The following is a 20,991-nucleotide window of genomic DNA, read 5'->3' as shown; positions in this document are numbered from 1 at the left end:
GGGTTCAGGAGGGACCTGGCTGGATTCAGGAGGGACCTGTCTGGGGTTAGAAGGGACCTGTCTGGGTTCAGAAGGGACCTGTCTGGGTTCAGAAGGGACCTGTCTGGTTTCAGGAGGGACCTGGCTGGGTTCAGGAGGGACCTGTCTGGGTTCAGAAGGGACCTGTCTGGGTTCAGAAGGACCTGGCTGGGGCTGGGTTCAGGAGGGACCTGGCTGGATTCAGGAGGGACCTGTCTGGGTTTAGAAGGGACCTGTCTGGGTTCAGAAGGGACCTGTCTGGGTTCAGAAGGGACCTGGCTGGGTTCAGATGGGACCTGTCTGGGTTCAGAAGGGACCTGTCTGGGTTCAGGAGGGACCTGTCTGGGTTCAGGAGGGACCTGTCTCGGTTCAGGAGGGACCTGTCTCGGTTCAGGAGGGACCTGTCTGGGTTCAGAAGGGACCTGTCTGGGTTCAGAAGGGACCTGTCTGGGTTCTAAAGGGACCTGTCTGGGTTCAGAAGGGACCTGTCTGGGTTCAGAAGGGACCTGGCTGGGTTCAGAAGGGACCTGGCTGGGTTCAGGAGGGACCTGTCTGGGTTCAGAAGGGACCGGTCTGGGTTCAGGAGGGGCCTGGTTCAGGAGGGACCTGGCTGGGTTCAGAAGGGACCTGGCTGGGTTCAGAAGGGACCTGCCTGGGTTCAGGAGGGACCTGCCTGAGTTCAGAAGGGACCTGTCTGGGTTCAGAAGGACCTGGCTGGGTTCAGAAGGGACCTGGCTGGGGCTGGGTTCAGGAGGGACCTGTCTGGGTTCAGAAGGGACCTGTCTGGGTTCAGAAGGGACCTGGCTGGGTTCAGAAGGGACCTGTATGGGTTCAGAAGGGACCTGTATGGGTTCAGAAGGACCTGGCTGGGGCTGGGTTCAGGAGGGACCTGGCTGGATTCAGGAGGGAACTGTCTGGGGTTAGAAGGGACCTGTCTGGGTTCAGAAGGGACCTGTCTGGTTTCATGAGGGACCTGTCTGGGTTCTGGAGGGACCTGTCTGGCTATAGGAGGGACCTGTCTGGGTTCAGGAGGGACCTGGCTGGGTTCAGAAGGGACCTGTCTGGGTTCAAGAGGGACCTGGCTGGGTTCAGGAGGGACCTGTCTGGGTTCAGAAGGGACCTGTCTGGGTTCAGGAGGTACCTGTCTGGGTTCACAAGGACCTGTCTGGGTTCAGAAAGGACCTGTCTGGGTTCAGAAGGGACCTGTCTGGGTTCAGGAGGGGCCTGGCTGGGTTCAGGAGGGACCTGGCTGGATTCAGAAGGGACCTGTCTGGGTTCAGAAGGGACCTGTCTGGGTTCAGAAGGGACCTTTCTGGGTTCAGGAGGTACCTGCCTGGGTTCAGAAGGGACCTGCCTGGGTTCAGAAGGGACCTGGCTGGGTTCAGGAGGGACCTGTCTGGGTTCAGAACGGACCTGTCTGGGTTCAGGAGGGAACTGTCTGGATTCAGGAGGGACCTGTCTGGGTTCAGGAGGGACCTGCCTTGGTTCAGAAGGGACCTGTCTTGGTTCAGGAGGGACCTGGCTGGATTCAGGAGGGACCTGGCTGGGGCTGGGTTCAGGAGGGACCTGGCTGGATTCAGGAGGGACCTGTCTGGGGTTAGAAGGGACCTGTCTGGGTTCAGAAGGGACCTGTCTGGTTTCAGGAGGGACCTGGCTGGGTTCAGGAGGGACCTGTCTGGGTTCAGAAGGGACCTGTCTGGGTTCAGAAGGACCTGGCTGGGTCTAGGGTCAGAAGGGACCTGGCTGGGTTCAGGAGGGACCTGGCTGAGTTCAGAAGGGACCTGGCTGGGTTCAGAAGGGACCTGGCTGGGTTCAGGAGGGACCTTGCTGTTTTCAGAAGGGACCTGGCTGGGTTCAGAAGGGACCTATCTGGGTTCAGAAGAGACCTGTCTGGGTTCAGGAGGGACCTGTCTGGGTTCAGAAGGGACCTGTCTGGGTTCAGGAGGAACCTGCCTGGGTTCAGAAGGGACCTGGCTGGGTTCAGAAGGGACCTGGCTGGGTTCAGGAGGGACCTGTCTGGGTTCAGAAGGGACCTGGCTGGGTTCAGAAGGGACCTGGCTGGGTTCAGGAGGGACCTGTCTGGGTTCAGAAGGGACCGGTCTGGGTTCAGGAGGGGCCTGGTTCAGGAGGGACCTGGCTGGGTTCAGAAGGGACCTGGCTGGGTTCAGAAGGGACCTGCCTGGGTTCAGGAGGGACCTGCCTGAGTTCAGAAGGGACCTGTCTGGGTTCAGAAGGACCTGGCTGGGTTCAGAAGGGACCTGGCTGGGGCTGGGTTCAGGAGGGACCTGTCTGGGTTCAGAAGGGACCTGTCTGGGTTCAGAAGGGACCTGGCTGGGTTCAGAAGGGACCTGTATGGGTTCAGAAGGACCTGGCTGGGGCTGGGTTCAGGAGGGACCTGGCTGGATTCAGGAGGGAACTGTCTGGGGTTAGAAGGGACCTGTCTGGGTTCAGAAGGGACCTGTCTGGTTTCATGAGGGACCTGTCTGGGTTCCGGAGGGACCTGTCTGGCTATAGGAGGGACCTGTCTGGGTTCAGGAGGGACCTGGCTGGGTTCAGAAGGGACCTGTCTGGGTTCAGGAGGGACCTGGCTGGGTTCAGGAGGGACCTGTCTGGGTTCAGAAGGGACCTGTCTGGGTTCAGGAGGTACCTGTCTGGGTTCACAAGGACCTGTCTGGGTCCAGAAAGGACCTGTCTGGGTTCAGAAGGGACCTGTCTGGGTTCAGGAGGGGCCTGGCTGGGTTCAGGAGGGACCTGGCTGGATTCAGAAGGGACCTGTCTGGGTTCAGAAGGGACCTGTCTGGGTTCAGAAGGGACCTTTCTGGGTTCAGGAGGTACCTGCCTGGGTTCAGAAGGGACCTGCCTGGGTTCAGAAGGGACCTGGCTGGGTTCAGGAGGGACCTGTCTGGGTTCAGAACGGACCTGTCTGGGTTCAGGAGGGAACTGTCTGGATTCAGGAGGGACCTGTCTGGGTTCAGGAGGGACCTGCCTTGGTTCAGAAGGGACCTGTCTTGGTTCAGGAGGGACCTGGCTGGGGCTGGGTTCAGGAGGGACCTGGCTGGATTCAGGAGGGACCTGTCTGGGGTTAGAAGGGACCTGTCTGGGTTCAGAAGGGACCTGTCTGGTTTCAGGAGGGACCTGGCTGGGTTCAGGAGGGACCTGTCTGGGTTCAGAAGGGACCTGTCTGGGTTCAGAAGGACCTGGCTGGGTCTAGGGTCAGAAGGGACCTGGCTGGGTTCAGGAGGGACCTTGCTGAGTTCAGAAGGGACCTGGCTGGGTTCAGAAGGGACCTGGCTGGGTTCAGGAGGGACCTTGCTGTTTTCAGAAGGGACCTGGCTGGGTTCAGAAGGGACCTGTCTGGGTTCAGAAGAGACCTGTCTGGGTTCAGGAGGGACCTGTCTGGGTTCAGAAGGGACCTGTCTGGGTTCAGGAGGAACCTGCCTGGGTTCAGAAGGGACCTGGCTGGGTTCAGAAGGGACCTGGCTGGGTTCAGGAGGGACCTGGCTGGGTTCATGAGGGACCTGGCTGAGTTCAGAAGGGACCTGGCTGGGTTCAGAAGGGACCTGGCTGGGTTCAGGAGGGACCTGGCTGTTTTCAGAAGGGACCTGGCTGGGTTCAGAAGGGACCTGTCTGGGTTCAGAAGGGACCTGTCTGGGTTCAGGAGGGACCTGTCTGGGTTCAGGAGGGACCTGTCTCGGTTCAGGAGGGACCTGTCTCGGTTCAGGAGAGACCTGTCTCGGTTCAGGAGGGACCTGTCTGGGTTCAGAAGGGACCTGTCTGGGTTCAGAAGGGACCTGTCTGGGTTCTAAAGGGACCTGTCTGGGTTCAGAAGGGACCTGGCTGGTTTCAGAAGTGACCTGTCTGGGTTCAGGAGGGACCTGTCTGGGTTCAGAAGGGACCGGTCTGGGTTCAGGAGGGGCCTGGTTCAGGAGGGACCTGGCTGGGTTCAGAAGGGACCTGCCTGGGTTCAGGAGGGACCTGCCTGAGTTCAGAAGGGACCTGTCTGAGTTCAGAAGGACCTGGCTGGGTTCAGAAGGGACCTGGCTGGGGCTGGGTTCAGGAGGGACCTGTCTGGGTTCAGAAGGGACCTGTCTGGGTTCAGAAGGGACCTGGCTGGGTTCAGAAGGGACCTGTATGGGTTCAGAAGGACCTGGCTGGGGCTGGGTTCAGGAGGGACCTGGCTGGATTCAGGAGGGACCTGTCTGGGTTCAGGAGGGACCTTGCTGTTTTCAGAAGGGACCTGGCTGGGTTCAGAAGGGACCTATCTGGGTTCTGGAGGGACCTGTCTGGCTATAGTTCAGAAGAGACCTGTCTGGGTTCAGGAGGGACCTGTCTGGGTTCAGAAGGGACCTGTCTGGGTTCAGGAGGAACCTGCCTGGGTTCAGAAGGGACCTGGCTGGGTTCAGAAGGGACCTGGCTGGGTTCAGGAGGGACCTGTCTGGGTTCAGAAGGGACCTGGCTGGGTTCAGAAGGGACCTGGCTGGGTTCAGGAGGGACCTGTCTGGGTTCAGAAGGGACCGGTCTGGGTTCAGGAGGGGCCTGGTTCAGGAGGGACCTGGCTGGGTTCAGAAGGGACCTGGCTGGGTTCAGAAGGGACCTGCCTGGGTTCAGGAGGGACCTGCCTGAGTTCAGAAGGGACCTGTCTGGGTTCAGAAGGACCTGGCTGGGTTCAGAAGGGACCTGGCTGGGGCTGGGTTCAGGAGGGACCTGTCTGGGTTCAGAAGGGACCTGTCTGGGTTCAGAAGGGACCTGGCTGGGTTCAGAAGGGACCTGTATGGGTTCAGAAGGACCTGGCTGGGGCTGGGTTCAGGAGGGACCTGGCTGGATTCAGGAGGGAACTGTCTGGGGTTAGAAGGGACCTGTCTGGGTTCAGAAGGGACCTGTCTGGTTTCATGAGGGACCTGTCTGGGTTCTGGAGGGACCTGTCTGGCTATAGGAGGGACCTGTCTGGGTTCAGGAGGGACCTGGCTGGGTTCAGAAGGGACCTGTCTGGGTTCAGGAGGGACCTGGCTGGGTTCAGGAGGGACCTGTCTGGGTTCAGAAGGGACCTGTCTGGGTTCAGGAGGTACCTGTCTGGGTTCACAAGGACCTGTCTGGGTCCAGAAAGGACCTGTCTGGGTTCAGAAGGGACCTGTCTGGGTTCAGGAGGGGCCTGGCTGGGTTCAGGAGGGACCTGGCTGGATTCAGAAGGGACCTGTCTGGGTTCAGAAGGGACCTGTCTGGGTTCAGAAGGGACCTTTCTGGGTTCAGGAGGTACCTGCCTGGGTTCAGAAGGGACCTGCCTGGGTTCAGAAGGGACCTGGCTGGGTTCAGGAGGGACCTGTCTGGGTTCAGAACGGACCTGTCTGGGTTCAGGAGGGAACTGTCTGGATTCAGGAGGGACCTGTCTGGGTTCAGGAGGGACCTGCCTTGGTTCAGAAGGGACCTGTCTTGGTTCAGGAGGGACCTGGCTGGATTCAGGAGGGACCTGGCTGGGGCTGGGTTCAGGAGGGACCTGGCTGGATTCAGGAGGGACCTGTCTGGGGTTAGAAGGGACCTGTCTGGGTTCAGAAGGGACCTGTCTGGTTTCAGGAGGGACCTGGCTGGGTTCAGGAGGGACCTGTCTGGGTTCAGAAGGGACCTGTCTGGGTTCAGGAGGAACCTGCCTGGGTTCAGAAGGGACCTGGCTGGGTTCAGAAGGGACCTGGCTGGGTTCAGGAGGGACCTGGCTGTTTTCAGAAGGGACCTGGCTGGGTTCAGAAGGGACCTGTCTGGGTTCAGAAGGGACCTGTCTGGGTTCAGGAGGGACCTGTCTGGGTTCAGGAGGGACCTGTCTCGGTTCAGGAGGGACCTGTCTCGGTTCAGGAGAGACCTGTCTCGGTTCAGGAGGGACCTGTCTGGGTTCAGAAGGGACCTGTCTGGGTTCAGAAGGGACCTGTCTGGGTTCTAAAGGGACCTGTCTGGGTTCAGAAGGGACCTGGCTGGTTTCAGAAGTGACCTGTCTGGGTTCAGGAGGGACCTGTCTGGGTTCAGAAGGGACCGGTCTGGGTTCAGGAGGGGCCTGGTTCAGGAGGGACCTGGCTGGGTTCAGAAGGGACCTGCCTGGGTTCAGGAGGGACCTGCCTGAGTTCAGAAGGGACCTGTCTGAGTTCAGAAGGACCTGGCTGGGTTCAGAAGGGACCTGGCTGGGGCTGGGTTCAGGAGGGACCTGTCTGGGTTCAGAAGGGACCTGTCTGGGTTCAGAAGGGACCTGGCTGGGTTCAGAAGGGACCTGTATGGGTTCAGAAGGACCTGGCTGGGGCTGGGTTCAGGAGGGACCTGGCTGGATTCAGGAGGGACCTGTCTGGGGTTAGAAGGGACCTGTCTGGGTTCAGAAGGGACCTGTCTGGTTTCATGAGGGACCTGTCTGGGTTCTGGAGGGACCTGTCTGGCTATAGGAGGAACCTGTCTGGGTTCAGGAGGGACCTGGCTGGGTTCAGAAGGGACCTGTCTGTGTTTCAGGAGGGACCTGGCTGGGTTCAGGAGGGACCTGTCTGGGTTCAGAAGGGACCTGTCTGGGTTTAGGAGGTACCTGTCTGGGTTCAGAAAGACCTGTCTGGGTTCAGAAATTACCTGTCTGGGTTCAGAAGGGACCTGTCTTGGTTCAGGAGGGACCTGTCTGGGTTCAGAAGGGACCTGTCTGGGTTCAGGAGGGGCTTCTCTGGGTTCAGGTGGGACCTGGCTGGGGCTGTGTTCAGGAGGGACCTGGCTGGATTCAGACGGGACCTGTCTGGGTTCAGAAGGGACCTGGCTGGGTTCAGAAGGGACCTGTCTGGGATCAGGAGGAACCTGCCTGGGTTCAGAAGGGACCTGTCTGGGTTCAGAAGGACCTGGCTGGGTTCAAGAGGGACCTGTCTGGTTTCAGAAGGGACCTGGCTGGGTTCAGGAGGGACCTGTCTGGGTTCAGAACGGACCTGTCTGGGTTCAGGAGGGACATGTCTGGGTTCAGAAGGACCTGGCTGGGTTCAGGAGGGAACTGTCTGGATTCAGGAGGGACCTGTCTGGGTTCAGGAGGGACCTGACTTGGTTCAGAAGGGACCTGTCTTGGTTCAGCAGGGACCTGGCTGGATTCAGGAGGGACCTGTCTGGTGTTAGAAGGGACCTGTCTGGTTTCAGGAGGGACCTGGCTGGGTTCAGGAGGGACCTGTCTGGTTTCAGAAGGACCTGGCTGGGTTCAGGAGGGACCTGTCTGGTTTCAGGAGGGACCTGGCTGGGTTCAGAAGGGACCTGTCTGGGTTCAGAAGGACCTGGCTGGGGCTGGGTTCAGGAGGGACCTGGCTGGATTCAGGAGGGAACTGTCTGGGGTTAGAAGGGACCTGTCTGGGTTCAGAAGGGACCTGTCTGGTTTCATGAGGGACCTGTCTGGGTTCTGGAGGGACCTGTCTGGCTATAGGAGGGACCTGTCTGGGTTCAGGAGGGACCTGGCTGGGTTCAGAAGGGACCTGTCTGGGTTCAGGAGGGACCTGGCTGGGTTCAGGAGGGACCTGTCTGGGTTCAGAAGGGACCTGTCTGGGTTCAGGAGGTACCTGTCTGGGTTCACAAGGACCTGTCTGGGTTCAGAAAGGACCTGTCTGGGTTCAGAAGGGACCTGTCTGGGTTCAGGAGGGGCCTGGCTGGGTTCAGGAGGGACCTGGCTGGATTCAGAAGGGACCTGTCTGGGTTCAGAAGGGACCTGTCTGGGTTCAGAAGGGACCTTTCTGGGTTCAGGAGGTACCTGCCTGGGTTCAGAAGGGACCTGCCTGGGTTCAGAAGGGACCTGGCTGGGTTCAGGAGGGACCTGTCTGGGTTCAGAACGGACCTGTCTGGGTTCAGGAGGGAACTGTCTGGATTCAGGAGGGACCTGTCTGGGTTCAGGAGGGACCTGCCTTGGTTCAGAAGGGACCTGTCTTGGTTCAGGAGGGACCTGGCTGGATTCAGGAGGGACCTGGCTGGGGCTGGGTTCAGGAGGGACCTGGCTGGATTCAGGAGGGACCTGTCTGGGGTTAGAAGGGACCTGTCTGGGTTCAGAAGGGACCTGTCTGGTTTCAGGAGGGACCTGGCTGGGTTTAGGAGGGACCTGTCTGGGTTCAGAAGGGACCTGTCTGGGTTCAGAAGGACCTGGCTGGGTCTAGGGTCAGAAGGGACCTGGCTGGGTTCAGGAGGGACCTGGCTGAGTTCAGAAGGGACCTGGCTGGGTTCAGAAGGGACCTGGCTGGGTTCAGGAGGGACCTTGCTGTTTTCAGAAGGGACCTGGCTGGGTTCAGAAGGGACCTGTCTGGGTTCAGAAGAGACTTGTCTGGGTTCAGGAGGGACCTGTCTGGGTTCAGAAGGGACCTGTCTGGGTTCAGGAGGAACCTGCCTGGGTTCAGAAGGGACCTGGCTGGGTTCAGAAGGGACCTGGCTGGGTTCAGGAGGGACCTGGCTGGGTTCATGAGGGACCTGGCTGAGTTCAGAAGGACCTGGCTGGGTTCAGAAGGGACCTGGCTGGGTTCAGGAGGGACCTGGCTGTTTTCAGATGGGACCTGGCTGGGTTCAGAAGGGACCTGTCTGGGTTCAGAAGAGACCTGTCTGGGTTCAGGAGGGACCTGTCTGGGTTCAGGAGGGACCTGTCTCGGTTCAGGAGGGACCTGTCTCGGTTCAGGAGAGACCTGTCTCGGTTCAGGAGGGACCTGTCTGGGTTCAGAAGGGACCTGTCTGGGTTCAGAAGGGACCTGTCTGGGTTCTAAAGGGACCTGTCTGGGTTCAGAAGGGACCTGGCTGGTTTCAGAAGTGACCTGTCTGGGTTCAGGAGGGACCTGTCTGGGTTCAGAAGGGACCGGTCTGAGTTCAGGAGGGGCCTGGTTCAGGAGGGACCTGGCTGGGTTCAGAAGGGACCTGGCTGGGTTCAGAAGGGACCTGCCTGGGTTCAGGAGGGACCTGCCTGAGTTCAGAAGGGACCTGTCTGGGTTTAGGAGGTGCCTGTCTGGGTTCAGGAGGGACCTGGCTGGGTTCAGAAGGGACCTGTCTGTGTTTCAGGAGGGACCTGGCTGGGTTCAGGAGGGACCTGTCTGGGTTCAGAAGGGACCTGTCTGGGTTTAGGAGGTACCTGTCTGGGTTCAGAAAGACCTGTCTGGGTTCAGAAATTACCTGTCTGGGTTCAGAAGGGACCTGTCTGGGTTCAGGAGGGGCTTCTCTGGGTTCAGGTGGGACCTGGCTGGGGCTGTGTTCAGGAGGGACCTGGCTGGATTCAGAAGGGACCTGTCTGGGTTCAGAAGGGACCTGGCTGGGTTCAGAAGGGACCTGTCTGGGATCAGGAGGAACCTGCCTGGGTTCAGAAGGGACCTGTCTGGGTTCAGAAGGACCTGGCTGGGTTCAAGAGGGACCTGTCTGGTTTCAGAAGGGACCTGGCTGGGTTCAGGAGGGACCTGTCTGGGTTCAGAACGGACCTGTCTGGGTTCAGGAGGGACCTGTCTGGGTTCAGAAGGACCTGGCTGGGTTCAGGAGGGAACTGTCTGGATTCAGGAGGGACCTGTCTGGGTTCAGGAGGGACCTGACTTGGTTCAGAAGGGACCTGTCTTGGTTCAGCAGGGACCTGGCTGGATTCAGGAGGGACCTGTCTGGTGTTAGAAGGGACCTGTCTGGTTTCAGGAGGGACCTGGCTGGGTTCAGGAGGGACCTGTCTGGGTTCAGAAGGACCTGGCTGGGTTCAGGAGGGACCTGTCTGGTTTCAGGAGGGACCTGGCTGGGTTCAGGAGGGACCTGCCTGGGTTCAGAAGGGACCTGTCTGGGTTCAGAAGGACCTGGCTGGGGCTGGGTTCAGGAGGGACCTGGCTGGATTCAGAAGGGACCTGTCTGGGGTTAGAAGGGACCTGTCTGGGTTCAGAAGGGACCTGTCTGGTTTCAGGAGGGACCTGGCTGGGTTCAGGAGGGACCTGTCTGGGTTCAGAAGGGACCTGTCTGGGTTCAGAAGGACCTGGCTGGGTCTAGGGTCAGAAGGGACCTGACAGGGTTCAGGAGTGACCTGGCTGAGTTCAGAAGGGACCTGGCTAGGTTCAGAAGGGACCTGGCTGGGTTCAGGAGGGACCTTGCTGTTTTCAGAAGGGACCTGGCTGGGTTAAGAAGGGACCTGTCTGGGTTCAGAAGGGACCTGTCTGGGTTTAGGAGGGACCTGTCTGAGTTCAGAAGGGACCTGTCTGGGTTCAGGAGGAACCTGCCTGGGTTCAGAAGGGACCTGTCTGGGTTCAGAAGGACCTGGCTGGTTTCAGAAGGGACCTGGCTGGGTTCATGAGGGACCTGGCTGAGTTCAGAAGGGACCTGGCTGGGTTCAGAAGGGACCTGCCTGGGTTCAGGAGGGACCTGCCTGAGTTCAGAAGGGACCTGTCTGGGTTCAGAAGGACCTGGCTGGGTTCAGAAGGGACCTGGCTGGGGCTGGGTTCAGGAGGGACCTGTCTGGGTTCAGAAGGGACCTGTCTGGGTTCAGAAGGGACCTGGCTGGGTTCAGAAAGGACCTGTATGGGTTCAGAAGGACCTGGCTGGGGCTGGGTTCAGGAGGGTCCTGGCTGGATTCAGGAGGGACCTGTCTGGGGTTAGAAGGGACCTGTCTGGGTTCAGAAGGGACCTGTCTGGTTTCATGAGGGACCTGTCTGGGTTCTGGAGGGACCTGTCTGGCTATAGGAGGGACCTGTCTTGGTTCAGGAGGGACCTGGCTGGGTTCAGAAGGGACCTGTCTGTGTTTCAGGAGGGACCTGGCTGGGTTCAGGAGGGACCTGTCTGGTTTCAGGAGGGACCTGGCTGGGTTCAGGAGGGACCTGTCTGGGTTCAGAAGGGACCTGTCTGGGTTCAGAAGTACCTGGCTGGGGCTGGGTTCAGGAGGGACCTGGCTGGATTCAGAAGGGACCTGTCTGGGGTTAGAAGGGACCTGTCTGGGTTCAGAAGGGACCTGTCTGGTTTCAGGAGGGACCTGGCTGGGTTCAGGAGGGACCTGTCTGGGTTCAGAAGGGACCTGTCTGGGTTCAGAAGGACCTGGCTGGGTCTGGGGTCAGAAGGGACCTGGCTGGGTTCAGGAGGGACCTGGCTGGGTTCAGAAGGGACCTGGCTGGGTTCGGAAGGGACCTGGCTGGGTTCAGGAGGGACCTGGCTGGGTTCAGAAGGGACCTGGCTGGGTTCAGAAGGGACTTGTCTTGGTTCAGGAGGGACCTGGATGGGTTCAGGAGGGACCTGTCTGGGTTCAGAAGGGACCTGTCTGGGTTCAGGAGAGACCTGGCTGGGTCTGGGTTCAGGAGGGACCTGGCTGGGTTCAGAAGGACCTGGCTGGGTCTGGGGTCAGAAAGGACCTGGCTGGGTTCAGAAGGACCTGGCTGGGTCTAGGGTCAGAAGGGACCTGGCTGGGTTCAGGAGGGACCTGGCTGAGTTCAGAAGGGACCTGGCTGGGTTCAGAAGGGACCTGGCTGGGTTCAGGAGGGACCTGGCTGTTTTCAGAAGGGACCTGGCTGGGTTCAGAAGGGACCTGTCTGGGTTTAGAAGGGACCTGTCTGGGTTCAGAAGGGACCTGTCTTGGTTCAGGAGGGACCTGGCTGGGTTCAGGAGGGACCTGTCTGGGTTCAGAAGGGACCTGGCTGGGTTCAGGAGAGACCTGGCTGGGTCTGGGGTCAGAAGGGACCTGGCTGGGTTTAGAAGGACCTGGCTGGGTCTAGGGTCAAAAGGGACCTGGCTGGGTTCAGGAGGGACCTGGCTGAGTTCAGAAGGGACCTGGCTGGGTTCAGAAGGGACCTGGCTGGGTTCAGGAGGGACCTGGCTGTTTTCAGAAGGGACCTGGCTGGGTTCAGAAGGGACCTGTCTGGGTTTAGAAGGGACCTGTCTGGGTTCAGAAGGGACCTGTCTTGGTTCAGGAGGGACCTGGCTGGGTTCAGGAGGGACCTGTCTGGGTTCAGAAGGGACCTGTCTGGGTTCAGGAGAGACCTGGCTGGGTCTGGGTTCAGAAGGGACCTGGCTGGGTTCAGAAGGACCTGGCTGGGTCTGGGGTCAGAAGGGACCTGGCTGGGTTCAGAAGGACCTGGCTGGGTCTAGGGTCAGAAGGGACCTGGCTGGGTTCATGAGGGACCTGGCTGATTTCAGAAGGGACCTGGCTGGGTTCAGAAGGGACCTGGCTGGGTTCAGGAGGGACCTGGCTATTTTCAGAATGGACCTGTCTGGGTTCAGAAGGGACCTGTCTGGGTTCAGGAGGGACCTGTCTGGGTTCAGGAGGGACCTGTCTCGGTTCAGGATTGACCTGTCTGGGTTCAGAAGGGACCTGTATGGGTTCAGAAGGGACCTGTCTGGGTTCAGAAGGGACCTGTCTGGGTTCTAAAGGGACCTGTCTGGGTTCAGAAGGGACCTGGCTGGGTTTAGAAGGGACCTGGCTGGGTTCAGAAGTGACCTGTCTGGGTTCAGGATGGACCTGTCTCGGTTCAGGAGGGACCTGTCTGGGTTCAGAAGGGACCTGTCTGGGTTCAGAAAGGACCTGTCTGGGTTCAGAAGGAACCTGTCTGGGTTCAGAAGGGACCTGTCTGGGGCTGGGTTCAGGAGGGACCTGGCTGGATTCAGAAGGGACCTGTCTGGGGTTAGAAGGGACCTGTCTGGGTTCAGAAGGGACCTGTCTGGTTTCAGGAGGGACCTGGCTTGGTTCAGGAGGGACCTGTCTGGGTTCAGAAGGGACCTGTCTGGGTTCAGAAGGACCTGGCTGGGTCTGGGGTCAGAAGGGACCTGGCTGGGTTCAGGAGGGACCTGGCTGGGTTCAGAAGGTACCTGGCTGGGTTCAGAAGGGACCTGGCTGGGTTCAGGAGGGACCTGGCTGGGTTCAGAAGGGACCTGGCTGGGTTCAGAATGGACCTGTCTGGGTTTAGAAGGGACCTGTCTGGGTTCAGAAGGGACCTGTCTTGGTTCAGGAGGGACCTGGCTGGGTTCAGGAGGGACCTGTCTGGGTTCAGAAGGGACCTGTCTGGGTTCAGGAGAGACCTGGCTGGGTCTGGGTTCAGAAGGGACCTGGCTGGGTTCAGAAGGACCTGGCTGGGTCTGGGGTCAGAAGGGACCTGGCTGGGTTCAGAAGGACCTGGCTGGGTCTCGGGTCAGAAGGGACCTGGCTGGGTTCAGGAGGGACCTGGCTGAGTTCAGAAGGGACCTGGCTGGGTTCAGAAGGGACCTGGCTGGGTTCAGGAGGGACCTGGCAGTTTTCAGAAGGGACCTGTCTGGGTTCAGGAGGGACCTGTCTGGGTTCAGGAGGGACCTGTCTCGGTTCAGGATTGACCTGTCTGGGTTCAGAAGGGACCTGTCTGGGTTCAGAAGGGACCTGTCTGGGTTCTAAAGGGACCTGGCTGGGTTCAGAATGGACCTGTCTGGGTTTAGAAGGGACCTGTCTGGGTTCAGAAGGGACCTGGCTGGGTCTGGGTTCAGAAGGGACCTGGCTGGGTTCAGAAGGACCTGGCTGGGTCTGGGGTCAGAAGGGACCTGGCTGGGTTCAGAAGGACCTGGCTGGGTCTAGGGTCAGAAGGGACCTGGCTGGGTTCAGGAGGGACCTGGCTGAGTTCAGAAGGGACCTGTCTTGGTTCAGGAGGGACCTGTCTGGGTTCAGGAGGGACCTGTCTGGGTTCAGAAGGGACCTGTCTGGGTTCAGGAGAGACCTGGCTGGGTCTGGGTTCAGGAGGGACCTGGCTGGGTTCATAAGGACCTGGCTGGGTCTGGGGTCAGAAGGGACCTGGCTGGGTTCAGAAGGACCTGGCTGGGTCTAGGGTCAGAAGGGACCTGGCTGGGTTCAGGAGGGACCTGGCTGAGTTCAGAAGGGACCTGACTGGGTTCAGAAGGGACCTGGCTGGGTTCAGGAGGGACCTGGCTGTTTTCAGAAGGGACCTGGCTGGGTTCAGAAGGGACCTGTCTGGGTTTAGAAGGGACCTGTCTGGGTTCAGAAGGGACTTGTCTTTGTTCAGGAGGGACCTGGCTGGGTTCAGGAGGGACCTGTCTGGGTTCAGAAGGGACCTGGCTGGGTTCAGGAGAGACTTGGCTGGGTCTGGGGTCAGAAGGGACCTGGCTGGGTTTAGAAGGACCTGGCTGGGTCTAGGGTCAAAAGGGACCTGGCTGGGTTCAGGAGGGACCTGGCTGAGTTCAGAAGGGACCTGGCTGGGTTCAGAAGGGACCTGGCTGGGTTCAGGAGGGACCTGGCTGTTTTCAGAAGGGACCTGGCTGGGTTCAGAATGGACCTGTCTGGGTTTAGAAGGGACCTGTCTGGGTTCAGAAGGGACCTGTCTTGGTTCAGGAGGGACCTGGCTGGGTTCAGGAGGGACCTGTCTGGGTTCAGAAGGGACCTGTCTGGGTTCAGGAGAGACCTGGCTGGGTCTGGGTTCAGAAGGGACCTGGCTGGGTTCAGAAGGACCTGGCTGGGTCTGGGGTCAGAAGGGACCTGGCTGGGTTCAGAAGGACCTGGCTGGGTCTAGGGTCAGAAGGGACCTGGCTGGGTTCAGGAGGGACCTGGCTGAGTTCAGAAGGGACCTGGCTGGGTTCAGAAGGGACCTGGCTGGGTTCAGGAGGGACCTGGCAGTTTTCAGAAGGGACCTGTCTGGGTTCAGAAGGGACCTGTCTGGGTTCAGGAGGGACCTGTCTGGGTTCAGGAGGGACCTGTCTCGGTTCAGGATTGACCTGTCTGGGTTCAGAAGGGACCTGTCTGGGTTCAGAAGGGACCTGTCTGGGTTCTAAAGGGACCTGGCTGGGTTCAGAATGGACCTGTCTGGGTTTAGAAGGGACCTGTCTGGGTTCAGAAGGGACCTGGCTGGGTCTGGGTTCAGAAGGGACCTGGCTGGGTTCAGAAGGACCTGGCTGGGCCTGGGGTCAGAAGGGACCTGGCTGGGTTCAGAAGGACCTGGCTGGGTCTAGGGTCAGAAGGGACCTGGCTGGGTTCAGGAGGGACCTGGCTGAGTTCAGAAGGGACCTGGCTGGGTTCAGAAGGGACCTGGCTGGGTTCAGGAGGGACCTGGCAGTTTTCAGAAGGGACCTGTCTGGGTTCAGAAGGGACCTGTCTGGGTTCAGGAGGGACCTGTCTGGGTTCAGGAGGGACCTGTCTCGGTTCAGGATTGACCTGTCTGGGTTCAGAAGGGACCTGTCTGGGTTCAGAAGGGACCTGTCTGGGTTCAGAAGGGACCTGTCTGGGTTCTAAAGGGACCTGGCTGGGTTCAGAATGGACCTGTTTGGGTTTAGAAGGGACCTGTCTGGGTTCAGAAGGGACCTGTCTTGGTTCAGGAGGGACCTGGCTGGGTTCAGGAGGGACCTGTCTGGGTTCAGAAGGGACCTGTCTGGGTTCAGGAGAGACCTGGCTGGGTCTGGGTTCAGAAGGGACCTGGCTGGGTTCAGAAGGACCTGGCTGGGTCTGGGGTCAGAAGGGACCTGGCTGGGTTCAGAAGGACCTGGCTGGGTCTAGGGTCAGAAGGGACCTGGCTGGGTTCAGGAGGGACCTGGCTGAGTTCAGAAGGGACCTGGCTGGGTTCAGAAGGGACCTGGCTGGGTTCAGGAGGGACCTGGCAGTTTTCAGAAGGGACCTGTCTGGGTTCAGAAGGGACCTGTCTGGGTTCAGGAGGGACCTGTCTGGGTTCAGGAGGGACCTGTCTCGGTTCAGGATTGACCTGTCTGGGTTCAGAAGGGACCTGTCTGGGTTCAGAAGGGACCTGTCTGGGTTCAGAAGGGACCTGTCTGGGTTCTAAAGGGACCTGTCTGGGTTCAGAAGGGACCTGGCTGGGTTTAGAAGGGACCTGGCTGGGTTCAGAAGTGACCTGTCTGGGTTCAGGATGGACCTGTCTCGGTTCAGGAGGGACCTGTCTGGGTTCAGAAGGGACCTGTCTGGGTTCAGAAAGGACCTGTCTGGGTTCAGAAGGAACCTGTCTGGGTTCAGAAGGGACCTGTCTGGGTTCTAAAGGGACCTGTCTGGATTCAGAAGGGACCTGGCTGGGTTCAGAAGTGACCTGTCTGGGTTCAGGAGGGACCTGTCTGGGTTCAGGAGGGACCTGCCTGAGTTCAGAAGGGACCTGTCTGGATTCAGGAGGGACCCGGCTGGGTTCACAAGAGACCTGGCTGGGTTCAGAAGGGGCCTGCTGTCTGCTATCGCAGCACTGTGTGTGTTTTCTGTCCCGTCTGCTATCGCAGCACTGTGTGTGTTTTCTGTCCCGTCTGCTATCTCAGCACTTCAGCACAGAAGTTGACACCTTGTTGGCAGCTGCTTGATGATGTCATGCTGGTGAAGTACTCTGTGTGGGGCCAGCAGCAGAGTGACCGGCACATTTTCCTAAACACTTTCCATTATAGACCACTAAGGATCATTTAAAAAAAATACAAAAAAGTGTTATATTTTATTGACACATCAATTTGACAAATACACAGGCTTTCTTTTTTTATTCACAACATATTTTTTCCATCGCAAATCCTCCTAAAAATATACACCTGCACTAATCTCAAATCAAATCTAATTCCCAAATGAGACTTGTGTTACAGTGAGTACGGTTATATGCACACAATAATCAGATTTATTGTAAATTAGTCAGATTAATATAATAGTTTGATTTAAACATTTACAAGCTTTGCCAGAACGATTTCCCTAATGATTCTGAACATGGACACATCTGAAATCAGGCTACCTGATCCTGTTTACATGGACACATCTGAAATCAGGCTACCTGATCCTGTTTACATGAACACATCTGAAATCAGGCTACCTGATCCTGTTTACATGGACACATCTGAAATCAGGCTACCTGATCCTGTTTACATGAACACATCTGAAATCAGGCTACCTGATCCTGTTTACATGGACACATCTGAAATCAGGCTACCTGATCCTGTTTACATGAACACATCTGAAATCAGGCTACCTGATCCTGTTTACATGAACACATCTGAAATCAGGCTACTTGATCCTGTTTACATGAACACATCTGAAATCAAGCTACTTGATGGGACTTGGATAAATGCAGAAAATCACCAATCCAATTAAACGTTCAACCACAGCTACCATGTTATTTTTGGGAAGCATATTTTATTCTGAGTTTGGACAGTTTGTCATTTCACTCGCGCAAAAGAAGGAAGCTCCTGCTGCTCTGATTAAATACACCGCTGTGACTCTGATTAAATACACCGCTATGACTGATTAAATACACCGCTATGACTGATTAAATACACCGCTGTGACTCTGATTAAATACACCGCTATGACTCTGATTAAATACACCGCTGTGTCTCTGATTAAATACACCGCTGTGACTCTGATTAAATACACCGCTGTGACTCTGATTAAATACACCGCTATGACTCTGATTAAATACACCGCTATGACTCTGATTAAATACACCGCTGTGTCTCTGATTAAATACACCGCTGTGACTCTGATTAAATACACCGCTATGACTCTGATTAAATACACCGCTATGACTCTGATTAAATACACCGCTATGACTCTGATTAAATACACCGCTGTGTCTCTGATTAAATACACCGCTGTGACTCTGATTAAATACACCGCTGTGACTCTGATTAAATACACCGCTATGACTCTGATTAAATACACCGCTATGACTCTGATTAAATACACCGCTGTGACTCTGATTAAATACACCGCTATGACTCTGATTAAATACACCGCTATGACTCTGATTAAATACACCGCTGTGACTCTGATTAAATACACCGCTATGACTCTGATTAAATACACCGCTATGACTCTGATTAAATACACCGCTGTGACTCTGATTAAATACACCGCTGTGACTCTGATTAAATACACCACTGTGACTCTGATTAAATACACCGCTGTGTCTCTGATTAAATACACCGCTGTGACTCTGATTAAATACACCGCTGTGACTCTGATTAAATACACCGCTATATGACTCTGATTAAATACACCGCTGTGACTCTGATTAAATACACCGCTGTGACTCTGATTAAATACACCGCTGTGACTCTGATTAAATACACCGCTGTGACTCTGATTAAATACACCGCTGTGACTCTGATTAAATACACCGCTGTGACTCTGATTAAATACACCGCTGTGACTCTGATTAAATACACCGCTGTGACTCTGATTAAATACACCGCTGTGACTCTGATTAAATACACCGCTGTGACTCTGAATAGGAGTTACTGAGTTTCACGTTGTAGTGTTATGACAATGATCGGACATAAGAGGTCAGTTTCACCTGACGATATACTCTTTGTGAAATAATGAACCGCTATTTCTCTCTCTCTCCCCTCTGTAGGCCTGAACCAGCAGCGTATCACCCAGAGTGGTCCAAGCAAGCAGGGGGGCCAACTGCCCTCCAGTCCCGAGAGCAGAGGAGTCATGGGGGGCAGCAACCAGATGAGGCTCCAGCAGCTGCAGATGGAGAAGGAGAGGTTGAGACTGAAACACCAGGAGCTGCTCCGCACCAGACCACAGGTCAGTAGCCTGTCCCTGACCAGTAGTATAGTATAGTGGTATAGTATAGTGGCACAGTATAGTGGTATAGTATAATATAGTGGTATAGTATAGTGGCATAGTATAATATAGTGTTATAGTATAGTGGTATAGTACAGTGGTATAGTATAATATAGTGTTATAGTATAGTGGTATAGTATAGTGGTATAGTATAATATAGTGGTATAGTATAGTGGTATAGTATAGTGGTATAGTATAATATAGTGTTATAGTATAGTGGTATAGTATAGTGGTATAGTATAATATAGTGTTATAATATAGTGGTATAGTATAGTGGTATAGTATAATATAGTGGTATAGTATAGTGGCATAGTATAATATAGTGGTATAGTATAGTGGAATAGTATACTATAGTGGTATAGTATAGTGGAATAGTATACTGGCATAGTATAATATAGTGGTATAGTATAGTGGAGTAGTATACTATAGTGGTATAGTATAGTGGTATAGTATAGTGGCACAGTATAGTGGTATAGTATAATATAGTGTCATAGTATAGTGGCATAGTATAATATAGTGGTATAGTATAGTGGAATAGTATACTATAGTATAGTGGTATAGTATACTATAGTATAGTGGTATAGTATCATATAGCATATGGGTATAGTATAACATAGTATAGCGGTATAGTATAGTGGTGTAGTATAATATATTATAGTGGTATAGTATACTATAGTACAGTGGTATCGTATAATATAGTATAGTGGTATAGTATAATATAGTATAATATAGTGTTATAGTATAGTGGTATAGTATAGTGGTATAGTATAATATAGTGGTATAGTATAGTGGCATAGTATAATATAGTGGAATAGTATACTATAGTGGTATAGTATAGTGGAATAGTATACTATAGTATAGTGGTATAGTATACTATAGTATAGTGGTATATTATAATATAGGATAGTGGTATAGTGTAATATAGAATAGTGGTGTAGTATAATATAGTGTAGTGGTATAGTATAGTGTAGTATAGTATAATATATAGTATAGTAATATGGTATAGTATAATATAGTGTAGTGGTATAGTATAATATAGTATAGTGGTATAGTATAGTGGTGTAGTGTAGTATAGTGGTATAGTATAATATAGTATAGTAATATAGTATAGTAATATAGTATAGTAATATAGTATAATATAGTATAGTGGTATTGTATACTATAGTATAGTGGTATAGTATAATATAGTATAGTGGTATAGTATAGCGGTATAGTATAATATAGTATAATATATATAATATATAGTAATATAGTATAGTAATATAGTATAATATAGTATAGTGGTGTAGTATAATATAGTATAGTGGTATAATATAGTATCGTGGTATAGTATAATATAGTATAGTAGTATAATATGGTATGGTGGTATAGTATAATATAGTATAGTGGTATAGTATAACATAGTATGGTAATATAGTATATTATAGTATAGTGGTATAGTATAGCGGTATAGTATAATATAGTATAGTGGTATAGTATAGTGGTATAGTATGATATAGTATAGTGGTATAGTAGACTATAGTATAGTGGTATAGTATAATATAGTATAGTATAATATATTATAGTGGTATAGTATAGTGGTATAGTATAATATAGTATAATATAGTATAGTAATATAGTATAATATAGTATAGCGGTATAGTATAATATAGTAATATAGTATAGTAATATAGTATAATATAGTATAGTGGTATAGTATAATATAGTATAGTGGTATAGTATAATATAGCATAGTGGTATAGTATAATATAGTATAGTAATATAGTATTATATAGTATAGTGGTATAGTATAGCGGTATATTATAATATAGTATAGGAGTATAGTATAATATAGTATAGTGGTATTGTATAGTGGTATAGTATAATATAGTATTGGAATATAGTATAGTAATATAGTATAATATAGTATAGTTGTATAGTATAGTGGTATAGTATAATATAGTTTAGTAATATATTATAATATAGTATAGTGGTATAGTATAATATAGTATAGTGGTATAGTATAATATAGTATAGTGGTATAGTATAATATAGCATGGTGGTATAGTATAGTGGTATAGTATACTATAGTATAGTGGTATAGTATAATATAGTATAGTGGTATAGTACAATATAGTATAGTGGTATATTATAGTGGTATAGTATAATATGGTATAGTAATATAGTATAATATAGCATAGTGGTATAGTATAATATAGTATAGTGGTATAGTATAGTGGTATAGTATAATATAGTATAGTAATATAGTATAATATAGTATAGTAATATAGTATGATATAGTATAGTGGTATAGTATAATATAGTATAGTTGTATAGTGTAATATAGAATGGTGGTATAGTATAATATAGTATAGTAATATAGTATAATATAGTATAGTAATATAGTATAATATAGTGTAGTGGTATAGTATAATATAGTATAGTGGTATAGTATAATATAGTATAGTGGTATAGTATAGTATAGTATAATATTTCAGTGGTATAGTGAAAGGAAAGACCAACAACCTGCAGACACTA

The 20,991-nt window shown here is 53.3% G+C and overlaps 1 protein-coding gene across 1 annotated transcript in view; it reads left to right on the top strand.

The window, feature by feature from the left end:
* Nucleotides 1-20,991, top strand: part of LOC139385684 (transcriptional coactivator YAP1) — a 142,924-nt gene that overhangs the window by 92,858 nt on the left and 29,075 nt on the right. Inside the window, exon 5 of the mRNA XM_071130953.1 lies at nt 18,257-18,435. Within this exon, the coding sequence (XP_070987054.1) occupies nt 18,257-18,435 (179 nt within the window). The remainder of the gene's footprint in view (nt 1-18,256; nt 18,436-20,991) is intronic.

Source organism: Oncorhynchus clarkii, chromosome 27 (genome assembly GCF_045791955.1).
Source record: "Oncorhynchus clarkii lewisi isolate Uvic-CL-2024 chromosome 27, UVic_Ocla_1.0, whole genome shotgun sequence".
NCBI classification, from domain to species: Eukaryota; Metazoa; Chordata; class Actinopteri; order Salmoniformes; family Salmonidae; genus Oncorhynchus; species Oncorhynchus clarkii.
Note: the sequence above shows the minus strand (reverse complement) of the source record. Positions and strands in the feature narration are given on the sequence as shown.